This window comes from Hippoglossus stenolepis, chromosome 4, assembly GCF_022539355.2.
Source record: "Hippoglossus stenolepis isolate QCI-W04-F060 chromosome 4, HSTE1.2, whole genome shotgun sequence".
NCBI classification, from domain to species: Eukaryota; Metazoa; Chordata; class Actinopteri; order Pleuronectiformes; family Pleuronectidae; genus Hippoglossus; species Hippoglossus stenolepis.
The window spans coordinates 16,840,601-16,855,406 of NC_061486.1; the positions used below are offsets into that span (position 1 = coordinate 16,840,601).

The 14,806-nt window shown below is 42.3% G+C and overlaps 1 protein-coding gene and 1 non-coding gene across 2 annotated transcripts in view; both read right to left on the reverse strand.

The window, feature by feature from the left end:
- pdgfd (platelet derived growth factor d) overlaps positions 1-13,294 on the reverse strand; it is a 52,294-nt gene extending 39,000 nt beyond the window's left edge. The window contains exon 1 of the mRNA XM_047339594.1: positions 12,810-13,294. Coding sequence (XP_047195550.1) covers positions 12,810-12,927 — 118 coding nt within the window. The 5' untranslated portion in view covers positions 12,928-13,294. The remainder of the gene's footprint in view (positions 1-12,809) is intronic.
- On the reverse strand, positions 11,698-11,770 carry trnat-agu. Its single transcript has one exon. It is a non-coding gene; the product is annotated as a tRNA-Thr (tRNA).
- Positions 13,295-14,806: the final 1,512 nt, after the last annotated feature.

The window sequence follows — 14,806 nt, forward strand, 5'->3', positions numbered from 1 at the left end:
TGTCTTTTGACTGTGGGGGGAAGCTGGAGTTACTTCGAGAAAACCCACACAAATAAGGGGAGAACATGCAAACTCCACACAGAATACTCCCCAGCAAACAGGGATTCAAACCAGGAAACTCTTTGCTGCGATGCAACAGTGCTAATCATCACACCACTGCAAAACTGTTAAATATTAAGCCTCAGTTAAATGTCTTTCTCACAAGGGTTTGATAACGACATCTTGGGAATCATTGCAATATATATTTTACTCCCTCATATCAATATAGTCCCCAAAAAATCCCTAACAGTCGTAATCTATACAGATGAACAGTATCTGTAACATCAAAAACGAGGATCATGAGACAAGCTCCTTCTGCTCACTGCTCCTGTAGATCGAAAAGTGAATTTCTGTTTTGTACAACTCTGGCCTCAGGTTTGACTCAAAGCCGGGCCTTTGTTAAACACGGCACGTATCAGGAAATGTCAAAGGATTCTTCAGATATGTCCGACGTCTGTCATTCCAACTGGCAAATGTCAAGAATGCCAGCTTAGACCCAGTCACACCGTGTGCATTTCATAGATCCTCCGAGTTGCCTCTGTGTGTGCATGTGTGCCTTTGTGTGTACGTTTAAGTGAGTCTGTTCATCTGATTTTACATTAAGGGCTAATGTGATAATGTGTGCGTACTTGTGAGAGAGTACGAATCTGTGTGTGTGTGTGTCTGTGTGTGTGTGTGTGTGTAAGGCTTGTTAGAGTAGCAGTTGGCTCCTGTTGACAGCTGCTGCAGTCTGAACAGCAGGGCTGACGAGGACAATCAATTAGCTCTGCATCACGCTCACGCGCTCTCTCTCACACACACACACACACACACACACACACACACACACACACACAATGATATTCATGCAAATATGCGTGTAGGAAAAAAAACATCAAAGGCCATGTACCATATATACAGTCACAATATAATAAACATCTGATGTAGCCCTCTACTTTAAATCTCCATGACTTCATGTTTCAGTCTCTTTGCAACTTCATGAAAAACTGTGTGACATTTCCTTTCGCAGTGTGTGTGAGGGTGTGTAAGAGTTTGTGTGTGTGTGTGAGTGTGTGTGTTAGCTAAGCCCCAGCTGGGGTAGCTAAAGTTTATCAAATATCAGCCTTGATCCCTCTAAGGGCTGTTTGGACGCTGTAGATGTTCAGTGTGTTAGTGTGCATGTTTGCTCTGAGCGTTGTGTGTGATGCTGAGCAGATGCTTATGTTTAGACAGCTATCCTGCTCTCAGTCTGGCTGTCTTACATCAGCTGTGTGTGTGTGAGTGTGTGTGTGTGTGTGTGTCTGAAGTCGTGCATATGTGTATGCAAGCTTGTGCCCAAGTGAAGTGTGTGTGTGAGTGAGTGTGTGTGGCCAGAGTGCAGGGTTAAGCAGTGGTCTGACTGTCAGTGTGTATCTGACCTTCCCTCCACCAGGGGAACACTTATTCTGCTGCAGGCTTCACAGTAGCTCTTAACATCATCCTCCTGCCATTTCTTTCCTTCTCTTCTTTCATTCTCTCTCACTCTTTTGCTCTTTTTTTCTGTCTGTTAACTTTTCTTACGGCTTCTCGCTCATTTATTCCCCCCTCTGATATCACCCTAACAATGCCGTATCCCTTTTTTTCCCTTCTTCAGTGCTCCTATCCATGTCCCCTATTCCCCATTCCTCCCTCTCTCCTCTGTATTTGTATTCAGTGCTTCTCTCACTCTGCCTTCCCTACCCTTTGTCGCTCAGATACCAGAAGTTAATGATGAAATGAAAACAGGAAAGGGAAAGCTAATGAAGACAAGAGGAGACAGAGGGAGAGGTAGCAAGACGGCAGCAGAAATGCTGAGACACCCAAATGGAGAACCAGAGAAAGTGATGGAAATGTGGGGAGAAACGCTGACAGTTGGAGAGGCAAAGATAAAAATGTTTGATGCAGGAGGGAAAAAAGAATCTTTTTCATATGTGTCAGAGCACCATTGTCGAAGTAACAAAGACATAGCTCTCACAGTGCACTAGAAGATTTGTCAAACCCCCCCTCCCCTCTGTCTCTCTATATCTCAGACACACACACACACACACATATAAAACACACAACATGAATACACAGTGTTTATCTCTTTCCTTCAGCAGGGACCGATCTCCTGGGGTGAGAGAAGCTCCTGCGCTCATCTTTCTGCAGTGTCACTTCTGACGTTTGTCATGTTCTCACCCTCACTTAGCCCCGGTAGCAGAAACCCACTGGCATGCCACAATTTTTTTCCATATCAGTGTCTTGTACTATTAAAGTTTCAGCAGGTGCTGACAACATTTGGAATATTTGATTCCTCGAGTCTTTTTGTTGAGAAAACATGTTTCACCTCCTGCTTTTGTTTTTAAGTGCCTTTAAGTGTCTCCGTGAAATGAAACAAAATCCACAAATATTCCTTTGCACACAATGAATGACCTCATAGCTAACATTTTTGTGCTATAGCTGTGTTGAGTGGGCCCCTCAAAACTCTAGGGAGTGGCCTCATCAGAATTTCCCAAGTGTGGGATCAATAAATATCTATCTTATCTTATCCTATCAAGTCACCGCCTTCTCTTTGGCAATCCTATTACAGTGTGATCTCTTTTGGCCTCAAGGCTCAGACCTCATCACACAACCCTGAAGGCTCAACAAGTTCCCTGCTGCGCTGCAGAATGTGACAACAACATTTTCCCTCCCACGGATACCCATCCTCGGAGCAGTACATGTGGATGAATGTTTGGAGCTATTGAGCTCATGAAATGCTTTAACAGCAGCAGGGCCGTGTGAATGCAGCGGTTGCAGCAGAATTATCAGGTGCAGAACACAACTGCCCCATTGCTAAGGACTTATTGACTTTTTGCTGAGTATGTTTGGTGTGAGTGTAGCAGTGCAATTATGTTGTCTGCCTTAATAACTACCTCCCAAACTTCCTGATTATTATGTTTTTCTATCCTTTTGAAAAATACCCTTCAATGTATCTCAGAGTATTAACTTTACAGAGAAATGCAGCAACTTCTAACAATTGAGAAGAGGAAATAATGACACAATATGAATGAATACACTGAAGCCTTTCGAGCCTCATGAGGAACAATGTAATAATGCAATCATGGGTCAAGTTATCCTCAACCTGCCTGAACAGACATGTCTAGGTTGGAAAGTAAATTAAGTGAATACTGTGGACATCAAGTCAATCTTCAGGTTTTATATACAGTACATACTTTGACCACATCTTGATACAGATCAGCTAAGAGGATTTTAACAATCCCCTCTGAAGGCACGTTTGCACGCAACATCTTGTCGTTATACACCAGAGTTATTTATTTGTGTAAATCATAAAGTGTATATAAATCTGGACCATGTGTCTCACCTCCCTCCGGTTGTGCAACAATGAAGCCAAAGCATTCTGGATTTGGATCCAGAGTCTGCACAGTAATGAATTCATAATATGTAATATCATAATGTAATGATCGTGGGATGGAGTCACGTTAGCGAGGTCCCGCTGATATACATGCTTGACCAATCGTGAGTTAGTCTCAGCTGTCAATCATGACGTTTCAGCCCATTTTACAGCATCAAATACCCAATTAAAACCACACTTACTGGATAAAATACAGTGGTGTGATACAAACTATCCCAAATGATAGAAACCATCTTTGAGAAAAAAAATTGTTTCGTGTATTTTGACTTTTTAATCTAGTAAATCCATGTCCCATCTACTAATAAAGAGAAGGCCTATACTTTAGTCAGCCACCAGTGGGCGATCAAGATGATTGGATTAACTTTAAGGGAGCTGTGTGGTGGCCCTTTTGCCTTGAGTCAGAATCGATGTCGGTATTCACCTGTGTCTGTGTAAACTTGACGGTTGGATACTTTATAAGACATATTTGATCTGAGAGCCTCTTTTACAACTGAGTCCAGCTGAGTGGCAAAGTTCAGCAGAGTTGATTTCGAAAAAGTCAATTTATCCGCTGTGTTTACATCTGTTTTAATAGTTTAAACAGTTTCGGTGAACTCCCAGGTGCTGAGTTTGGAACAAGCGCTCTATTAGTTTCCATTTGTTAACACACAACACTGATGGAGGCCAGAGGATACGACTGCACTTAGTTTTGCACGTGCACGCGGTATTCAGAGTTCCTACATCAACACCAAACACACTCGCACAAACAGAGCATGCATTTACTGTCGAGTCACATTGGCTGACAGATGTTAAGAAGTGAGACAGAGTGAATGCTGTGGGAGAAACACATTCCCTTGGTCCTTATTCTTCTCTCGCACTTTTTAGGGGGTGCTGCTCCCCAAACTCCTCTCTCCTTTGATGCTCTTCTTATCCCGAAATGTTCTTTTTTCAGTTTCATTGGTTGTTCAGCACCCTCCCTCCCCATTCTCTATCACTGTTTTCTCACGTCTGCTCTATTTCTTTTCACATCCGTCACTCTCTACTTCAGTTTGTCTCGTTTTATCCCTCTGCTCACTCCTTTTCTCACACTTTCTTTCACCTGCTTGTCAGCTGTTTTTCTGAAGCTCATATATCGACAGACAACAGCTCTCTTTTCAGTGCTTCTTTGCTTTAACCCGCCCAACCTTTCCACATGTCTATTCTCCCACCTTTTTTTTAATTCCCCTTTCCAGCTGCCTGCCATCCTCCCCATAAACTCTCATTTTCTTCTTTGCCATTACTCTCTTTTTGCTCCTCATTTCATCCACTTGCCTCATCACTCTCTCCACGCATCCTCCAACCGCTCCTTCCTCTCCATCTCATCCTCCTGCTCCTCTGTTATCTGCATCTACTGTGCCAGTCAGATCGCTCAGCCAAAGGACTGACTTCACCACAGGACCGAACATCTGTCTCCCTCTTCCTCTCTCTCTGTCGTTCAGGTTTCTCTCTACTTCTCCTCCACGGTGTCCCAACCCCGATCAATTTCAGAAATGCTTGTAAAAGGGCTTGTAAATCGAGCTGTTATAGTCCAAGGAAAACAGTGCACATCAGTGAGATGAATTATTCTGCACTACTCATATGTTCACATTAATCAGTAAAGAAAGAGATGTCAGTAAAAGCAAGGCTGTATAATGTTCAAAACACTGTGTTAAGGTCACAACTCAACATTTTGAGGAATCTGCTTATTCTTTTCCAAGGGTAAGATGAGAAGATTGATCCCATCCTCATGTCTGTCAGTTAAATATCAAGCTAAAACCAGCGGCTGATTATCTTGGCTTAGCGTAAAGACTGGAAATCTACATCGACATGTTATTTTGCTAACTGGATTTTGTTTTCTTTGCACAGAGCTATTGTAACTAGTAAGTTTGCAAACAGTGACTAACGTTAGCTTACTGAAACTGTCAGAGAGGATCATGCAACCATGCAAACCACTGCAAACAAATTGTCATTATTGAATTATGATACTATAATATCACATTTTGTTATTTCTAAGGTCAAGTGATCAGGTAAGCAATAGGTTTGCTTTTGAATTACAGTCTACCTCATCAGTTGTTTAACGACAACGCCCATTCTAAACATGCCTGTTTATTTGGCCTGTAACGATGATGGCTGCAGTTTTCTTTCTGAGCTGAACTGAGCAGTGAAGCCCGGCCGCAGGACTCAGTCCACACACCCCTGAAGCTGTGCCCCCGCTGCTGCACAGAGAGCATGTTTATTCAAACTTTGGTGAAGTTCAACCAGAACCCTGGACTTCAGAATCAGCTGTTGTCATGTATGCATTGTTGTCGTGACTGGACAACGTTACTTGCGCCGATGTGTCCCAGCCACCGCTGCTGCAGATGGTTGGTTGCTCACGTGTCTAAATCTCACTAGATTCAACACTGCACTACTTTGAGCCCATAACAATACACATGATAAGTGTGAAGCTGATAAGATGAACAGATCTCGAGATATGCGCTCCTCATGCATACAGACAGAGATTTCGGGAATTACAAAATGTATCATTTACATGGATTTAGCCATCCCTCATTAAATGACAAAGAAAAATCTGTAAAACGATGTTGTGTATATTTGGATCATCTTGAATACTGCATAAACGTAACCTCCCATTAATAATGTCGGAAACATGGTTTGTCTCCAGGCTTCATCTGTGGCCCAGATGCTGTACAGTGACTGGGTCATGCTTTTTTAAATCTCTTTTTTTTTATTTGATCAGATCAGATATTCTGCTGATGTCTGGCACTACACTCAGTCCTGCTCTACCTTATCATTATCCCCCTCCACTCCTCTATCAGTCCTGCTTTCTTCCATCTCCTCCTTTATACCGTATCCATTTGGCTTGCCGTTGGTTTCGCTATCTCTCTTTCGAAGCTGACAGGGCAGAAAAGTGGAGGGGCCGGTCTTTTAACTTGGCATATCTGCCTCTACACACCTTTTCCTCCCTCCTCCTTCTCTGTGCCCTCCAACTCTTTACTAAGCTCCCCTCCAGACTTTCACTGCTCTCCTGCTGCCCTCTCCAACACACACAGAACTACGCCCAGCTCAGCTCACTTTCCAAGGCTGCATCTCACACAACACACACACACACACACACACACACACACACACACACACACACACACACACACACACACACACACACACACACACACACACACCTATGTCGTCAGACTGTCCAAGGGGTCACCACCCTTTAATTTTACTTTGTGTAGGGGAGGGAGGCTGTCTGCCAAATATTTAGGGGTGGGGTACCTTTGGCTCATGCAATGTGTGTGTGTTCATTCGAGATGACAAATGTTTTTTGGGGGATTCCCTAGAAAGGGAGAGCCTGTAATTGTGTGTGTGTGTGTGTGTGTGTGTGTGTGTGTGTGTGTGTGTGTGTGTGTGTGTGTGTGTGTGTGTGTGTGTGTGTGTGTGTGTGTGTGTGTGTGTGTCTGTGTCTGTGTCTGTGTGGGCCTGGGAGGGCAGCAGGGAGTAGTTTCATGTCGGGTGTCCTGAGTGTGACTCATGAATTCCAGTAACCTCGCCGACACTCCTCCCTGCTATTGCTTGCATCCTGTCATAAATGACCAGGCTTTGACGTGATATGGCGAGGTGGAGCTGACAGGTTCATGGCCGTCCACTCATGCCAAAACACATCTGTGTTTTCCTTCACCTCACAGAGAAAGAATTCATTAAATGCACTTACATTAAAAAAAAGAAGTTTATATTTAGATCACGTTATGTTTAGGAAAATTGCGTGATATGATTTCAAGTTCTAGAACAACAACTCAATGGATTTAGAGGTGGGATTGTTTTGTCAACGGCTCTTTTCGAGGTCAAGAATGATCTTTGATATCAACCTTCAATCACAGACCAGACAAAGTCGTTAAAAGGATCAGAAAAATGAAAACTCAAACATTTACAAGACCACGCAACTGCTGTATTAGAAGGAGCCTTCGAAAGGGGACAGCCTATAGTTGTGCTGCTGTGACACGGTCTGTCTTCAAATGCAGCCTCTGAAGGATGCAGCCACTGAATGAAGACACAGGTTTTATTGCAGGATCATATGATAATATTAAAAGCTCCGGAATAGCTATGAAATTGACTTCTGGGGTGGGATTGTTTGGTCAAATACTCCTCTCTACTTTCAAAACAGGAGGCTGGCTGCATACTTCATGTTAAGATGCTAAAGCATGTGAGGAATTTGATTTAGTGACTGGCTGCATATTGTGTGAGGGCATGTTATCAAAGACAAGGCCACCTTGAGTTCTCAGACACAGTCAAGCACCCCATGACATCACACTCACACTGATATCACCACCGCCTGCCTCCAGAGTATGAGAGCTCACACGCTTTTGTAAGGTCAGCCACTCATTTGTTAAACAGCTGTACCTGTGTGTGTGTGTGTGTGTGTGTGTGTGTGTGTGTGTGTGTGTGGTGTGTGTGTGTGTGTGTGTGTGTGTGTGTGTGTGTGTGTGTGTGTGTGTGTGTGTGTGAGAGAGAGAGAGTGTTTTACTGTGTAACCTGGTTCTTTTTGGTTGTTTCTCAGTACCTGTGAAAAGGTTGACTGAATGTACAGTATTTTCCTTGCGCAGGTTTCTTTGTTCTGTGCGTCTGTGACACTGTTTGCCACGTTGCATTTGCTCACAGAGCCAACAGAGTGAAATGGGTTTTGATTAAAAAGAGCTGAAACAGATGGAGGGGATGGGAAGATAAAGACTGAAATGAGAAAGGGAGAGATTGAAAGAGGAGGATCTGGAGAGATGGAGTGATACAGGGCGAGGCATAGACTGATAAGATGGCACGGAGAGAGGAAGGCAACAGATAAGAGAAGAACTATTGGAAGAAAGAAGAGGAGGAATGAGAAAGATCTGCCAGAAGCCTTTATGAGACATACTGTGGTTCTGTCACTGCCAGGAATAGAAGTCATATTCTCTTTTTTTGCAGAGTTGCACTTTGAATAAATAACACTTGCATTCCACAAACATTTTCTGTGTGAGGTCCCTGGTAGTCTGTTTGTTTAAAAGGTTAACTGTGGCGCTGACTGCCACATGGACATTCTTTGCAAGCAACATCTACATTTTTAGCTCAAACTGTGTGTGGTGCCAGCGTGTCTGCATTTTACTGTGTCTGTGTGTATTTTTACTTGAGTATAAATTGTGTGCAAGTAATATTGTTGCATATCTCAGTAAAGATAATGGTGCATTTACATTTCCAGAATATTTGGCACATTTCCTCGGATACACAGATCTTGTGCACCCCCATCTCAGGACATCAGTCTGTGTATCTGTCTATGTGTTTCCATAACAGTGGTTTTGAGCCGCTGTGCCTGGACGCATCAATGTGCTTTTGCAATTGCCTAGATGTGTTATGAAATATAACTTCAAATGCAAATACTATTTCATTTTACCTTTTCAAATAGAGCTTATCTCAGGATTTTCTGTTTTAGATTTTGAATTCATAAATATTGCATTATAGCTAGTTTAGTACTATAAGCATTCCTAGTAGGACGAAAGAGATTTGTTGATAAACAAGTAAAGCCCTGTCAGGTTTAGATATTACATACCTAATTATAATAATTGGAATTATTTTCTTACCATCTGACGATATTATTTCTCAGAATACCTGTCAAGGATTAAAGCTTCAGTTGGTAATCCTGGAAAAGAGGGCTACACTTAAGAATATGCAAATAATAAATCCCACTTTTCTGTTACTCGCTCGCTAAATTCTGGCCTCAGCGGTGTCTCTCCGGCTTTTGAAGTTTGCAATGAAAGCACAGGTTTGTGTTTGTTACAGTCCTTTTCCCCCAGATGACTATTTATTGATGGCCATCAGGTCGAAAGAGGATTTCAACAAATAAGTTTTTTATAGAACTACTCACTAACCCCAACTTTAATATTGACTTCCCACAGATAATATCCAGTCATGCATATATTTATCTCCAGTAGGGGGCAGTCACACTTGACAATGCTGAAAACGGTCTGACTCATTTTAGCAGTAAATACTAAAATGATTTACACATATGATAAATTATACTGTTTTTACAAAATCTGCAACAGTTGTTGTTTCTGCCTGTGTTTGTTAACAACAATGTTAAGACAGTACTAGGCTTTCCCGTCAGTATGTTAGGGTGCTTCAGGTTTTGGGTGACGTTAATGTCATTAAAGGTTGTTACATGTGGTTCTGTGTGGAACGTGTGCGTCCCCTCCAACTTGTAGGGTCTGCGCCAAGTTTTCTATGCTAGTGTGCGTGGTCACGATGCAACAAGGCTCGTCCAAGCAGGCTAGAAGGAAATATAATAGCAACGACTTTGCATCTGTGGTGTGTCCGCAGCTGTCCCTGTCCACAGAGGAGTATAACTGAGGTTGCCCTGTTTCACTACTATGTGCTTCTGTCTGCCTGCATATATGTGCACATGTCTCTTGCATACACACGTATGTGTAATAGGTTTTATCATATCTGGGTCATCTGGTCTCTCAAGCAGAGAGTGATAAGTAGTTCAGAGCAGAAAAGCCAAGTAGTGTTTACTCTGCTCAGCGTGTTTACATGTGTACTTTTGTGTTTCCTTTTCTACGAATACACACGTCTCCCTGTGTCAACCCCCACCTCCCCCCCACCCCCACCACCCCCACTCACCCACACACACACACACACCTCACCCACACCCCCTTTTAATGCACACAAAGACACACTTCAATGGCAGGCAAAAAAGAACGAGCAAAATGCCGAACAAACACGGGGGTAAAAAACCTTGGGGGGAATTCCTCAAAGTGAGCGAAGATACTCTGTCAGAACATTAACACACACACACACACACACACACACACACACACACACACTGAAATATACAAGCTCTGTTCAAAATGGTAAGTGGACGAATGAAAGCCGCAGACGTTATCAGCCTGAGGTTCACCCCTGGATAGAAACACATTTAATCAGCAGCAGTCAATCAAAGACTGGAACTAAGCTCTCATAAGCGTACTGTAAATACATAAACAAAGGGACACACACACACACACACACACACCTAAAGATAACTTCTCTGGCACAGCATGTTACTGTAAGACTGTGCAGTGGATTAAAGAGCTGTCTAAAAAACTGTGCACCATCCAACAATCAGTCTGTCTCAATAGCAGTTATCACAGTGGATCATAGATTCTGTGCAGCTAAACCTTATCATAAGATCAAGAGAATTTACTTTGATCAAATCAGTTTGATTCTTTATCATCAGAACATAATTATCAGGTGTCTTTGATAACTGTGACAGCTGAGAGCGAGTGACTGTCTCATGTCACGCTGAGTGAATATATTGAAAAAATATATATCTCACCTTTTGAACTCTTGTGATAGATTTATTAAACACTGCTGATTGTGAAATTCCACGGTTTCACAAATCCACCGTCATCATCTGTCAAACCCGCAGCTTCAAGTTACTACTAAGATGAAGCATGTTTTTCAGGCCTGTCTCTTAAGGAAAAAATGTGGAGAACAAAAAAATACCAAAATCATCAGAGGGAGTTCCCAAATTATCAGTTTGACATAGGGCAAGTGTAGACTGCTCGGGTGTATGTGCAACAGTGGGAAGAACTTTTTTCAGATTTAGTTTTAGATTAATTGAAATGAATGACAAGATAAGTCATTGCATTGTAAATGTTGAAAACGTTTCCAGACAAATCTATAAAAGAAATCAGCGAAGCTTAACACCCTGTGGACACCAATGCAGATATTTTGCAAAACAACATTTTTCCTGTTTTTTTCCAACTGCTAACGGCATGTAAAGTCACTAAATGGAGATTTTTACAATTGCACAAGAAACAACAGCAATAGCGGCTACATACCGGTTTTCTTTGTTTGGTTAGCACTACTAGATCTAAATACAAGTTTGCTGCTAAATTTAGCATCACTGCACCTATTTACTGGTATTCACAGGCGTCTGCCTCGCCTAATAATACTTAGACCACAGTGCTCTTTTATGGTATTTGACATATTGTTGACGCAGTAGTTTGGTATTTTTTTTCTGGATAGAGATGTTTGGTAAAAATAAGTTTTCTTGTGGATGGATTTTTTTTGAAAAATGGAGGAGATAATATGCAATATTTTATCTAATATCACAATAGTTGTATTTGTGATCGTTTCGGTCATTCATATTCACAAACATTTGGACAAGACCCAGCAGTGCTTTGTTTCTGTTAGGTTGCAATTCACTAAATCAAAGTAATGGTCATTAGACACGTAATATATAATAATCCAACGGGACAAAAATAAAAAGGCACTGCTGGGATTTGAACCCAGGATCTCCTGTTTACTAGACAGGCGCTTTACCAACTAAGCCACAGCGCCGGATGGCAACTGGAGGACCAGATGACCATATATTTCTACACCGACAGCTTTCCTATACGTCAATCTCTGGTTTGTTACGGACTCTGTACTCAGTACATACATGGCAGCTTTGTTACAGGTGATTTGTAACGTAATTCTTCAAGATGAAAACCAATGCAGTGATAAAAAAAGTGGTATTCGATGAGGCAACAAAGGCGAATGAAACGTTTGCGACTTGTCCTCCGTGTTATCGTGTGTGAGGTGAAACAGGCCCCGGGGGCAGTCTTCCAGTTTAGAACCTAATACAGTGGTATTTTCATATTTCCCTGCCAAAAGCAACCCTGCAGCTGTGTGTGTGTGTGTGTGTGTGTGTGTGTGTGTGTGTGTGTGTGTGTGTGTGTGTGTGTGTGTGTGTGTGTGTGTGTGTGTGTGTGTGTGTGTGTGTGTGTGAGTGTTCGGGCGCGTGCATGTGAGTGTAATCAAAGGTACATTAGCACTGTGGCTGCAGCCTCAGGGCCAAGTGAAAAGTAAGCACGCCGCACCTGCAGGAAGTTAGATAGGCGACCTGACGGCTGCAGCTTGCACCGGTGAAGCCCCCGCTCTTATTTAACTGACTACAACTGAGACATGCACGTTCCCTTTTCATTTCTCATCATCTGGAAAAAAAAGTGCACGAGCCCCTCATTCAACACAGCTTCCTCTGGGCACACTTCACATCATTTAACATGTCTCCTTTGCTCTGTTTCTGCATTTTTAACAGTGTGACAACAGGTCATTTACGACCACAAGGCATGCAACACTCACAGACAATGGGTTTCTATTTGCGGCAACACCAGCAGCTACCACAACACCATGAGTTATGCAAGAAAAGTGTCATATTCACATATAATACAGATGCAGAATTGATCCTCTAAAATCAGTTTTAGAGCTAAGAGAAAACATAATGATGACAAAAACTAATCCAATGATGTTTGTATGGGGGAAAAAAACTTAACTGTAAACATAACTTTACAGACATTGTGCACAATAATGAGAGAATGAAGTAATGAAGACAACTCACCGTCTCTCCTCATGTTGCCTCTTATCACTTTGACCGTGGAGACCTGAGCCCTCGCGACCCCGGTTAAAGCCCCTAACAATAAAACCATCCACATCTGGAGAAGCAGCGGTGGACACATGGCGACAACAAACTCTTAAACCCTCAGAGAAGTCTTCACCTCCCAGTGACTCAAAAATAAAAGTTATACCCCACGGGTAAAAAAAAATTAAAAAGTTTGTGTCAGAGCGAACTTTCCATTCAGTGACTTCAAGCTTCCACACTCCTCCCCGCACTACCCCGATCCAGAGCCACTTGTTGACTGCTGCGCCCTGACGCGCACCGTGCTGTGCCTTCCTCTCACAGTGAAGCCTCCGAAACAGCTCCGTGCAGGTGGAGGATGATATAGCAGCGTTCACGGTCACAGCTCAGACTGAAGGCGCCCGACTTCTTATCGCTGTTAGCAAAAAATCCTGTTCAGTCACCGAGAGATTTCCCGCATTGTTTGCTAATGTCTGTCTGCGTGTCCAGCCGACCGTGCCAAGTCAGTGTGCGTGTGTGTGTGTGTGTGTGCGTGTGTGTTTATGTGTGTGTAAGACCATGCAAGATGGAGTGGTAGAAGGCCAGAGAGGAGAGATCGATCAATAGACTTAACACCATCTAGCTATGTATCTATCTATATGTCTGTCTGTCTGTCTAAGAATCAGATGAACAATAATTATGTAAACAACAACAATTGGATAACAGTATTAATGGAACTAAGGAAATAAAATATACAGTATAAGTATTGTGGTAAGGTAAAACTCAAAACATAGGAAATAAAAAAAATGGAGATGATGTCACAATAGTATTTACAAGACATGATTTATTTTTGACATTACTGTTTCTTTTCACCCATTACTGAAAGGTCATTTCTGGCTTGTGTCTGCCTCTCTCTATGACTGTTGTCTTTCTCAGGTTGGTATTAGTGACTGTGGTACAACATTATAATATCTGATTGTGTTGTTAGTGTGTGTGTGAGTGCAAGTGTATTTTTGACTTTTTCTATCTATCTAACTATATGTAGGAGAGGAAACACAGGAGAGAGTGGAAGTCTCTGCTGCTCTGAGACTTCAGGAAACAGCTGACACGAGTTCACTTGGATTCTGATGACGTACCATTTCATGCCATAAGTAGAAGGACACTCAATGGAGCGCATACCTCCGCCAAGGTCCAACAGTCGCCTTATGAAAGCACATTTCAATTCACTAGATCCAGATTTGGATCTGTACCAAATTGCTCACACTCCCCTAAATGTTTCTGATTCTTTATATCAAGATCCATGATTTTCTTTCTGAGAAATCAACTGCAAATCTCGCAATGTTATAGAAAAGTGAAAAGAAACTGCTCAATCCACCCCCAGATCCAGATGTGCACCAAAAAATTTATGAGTATTTCTCTTCTCTGATCCATATCCCACCTCTCCACTAAGATTCATGGTTATCAGATTTGAAGTTTTTGTGTCATCCTTCTAAAGAATAAACAAACGCTGATGATACATAACCTCCTTGGAGGTAATGACTTTTTGTGGGGGGTTTTTTGTGGGTTTTTCTTTTGTCCTGTTTTCCACAGAGAACTTCCTCCGTCCCTCTGTTACATTATCTTCCACAGATCACTCTACACTTTGAAATAAGCTGTCAGAGCACATCTAACACAACACACATATTACATGATTGCACTTGTTGAGAAAATATGTAAATTCAGGCTGAGGTTTGCCAGACTTCATTCAATAGGCAGCTCTGTGTAAGCCAAAGTCAGACTATTACCAACATGAATTATGTTTGAAGTTGTTGCACTTAATAAATTCCACAGTGATTTATCCGCCATCTCAAAATGTCATGACAGGGTGTTACATGCTGTATTTGCAGCAAACGCCTCGTGCTTCTGTTTCTGATTCTGACCACACAAAGTCCCCTCAAGGTGCATTCATATCCTCACAGGTTCATTCAGGACAGAAACTCCTGTTTTTTGGTTCATTTTCT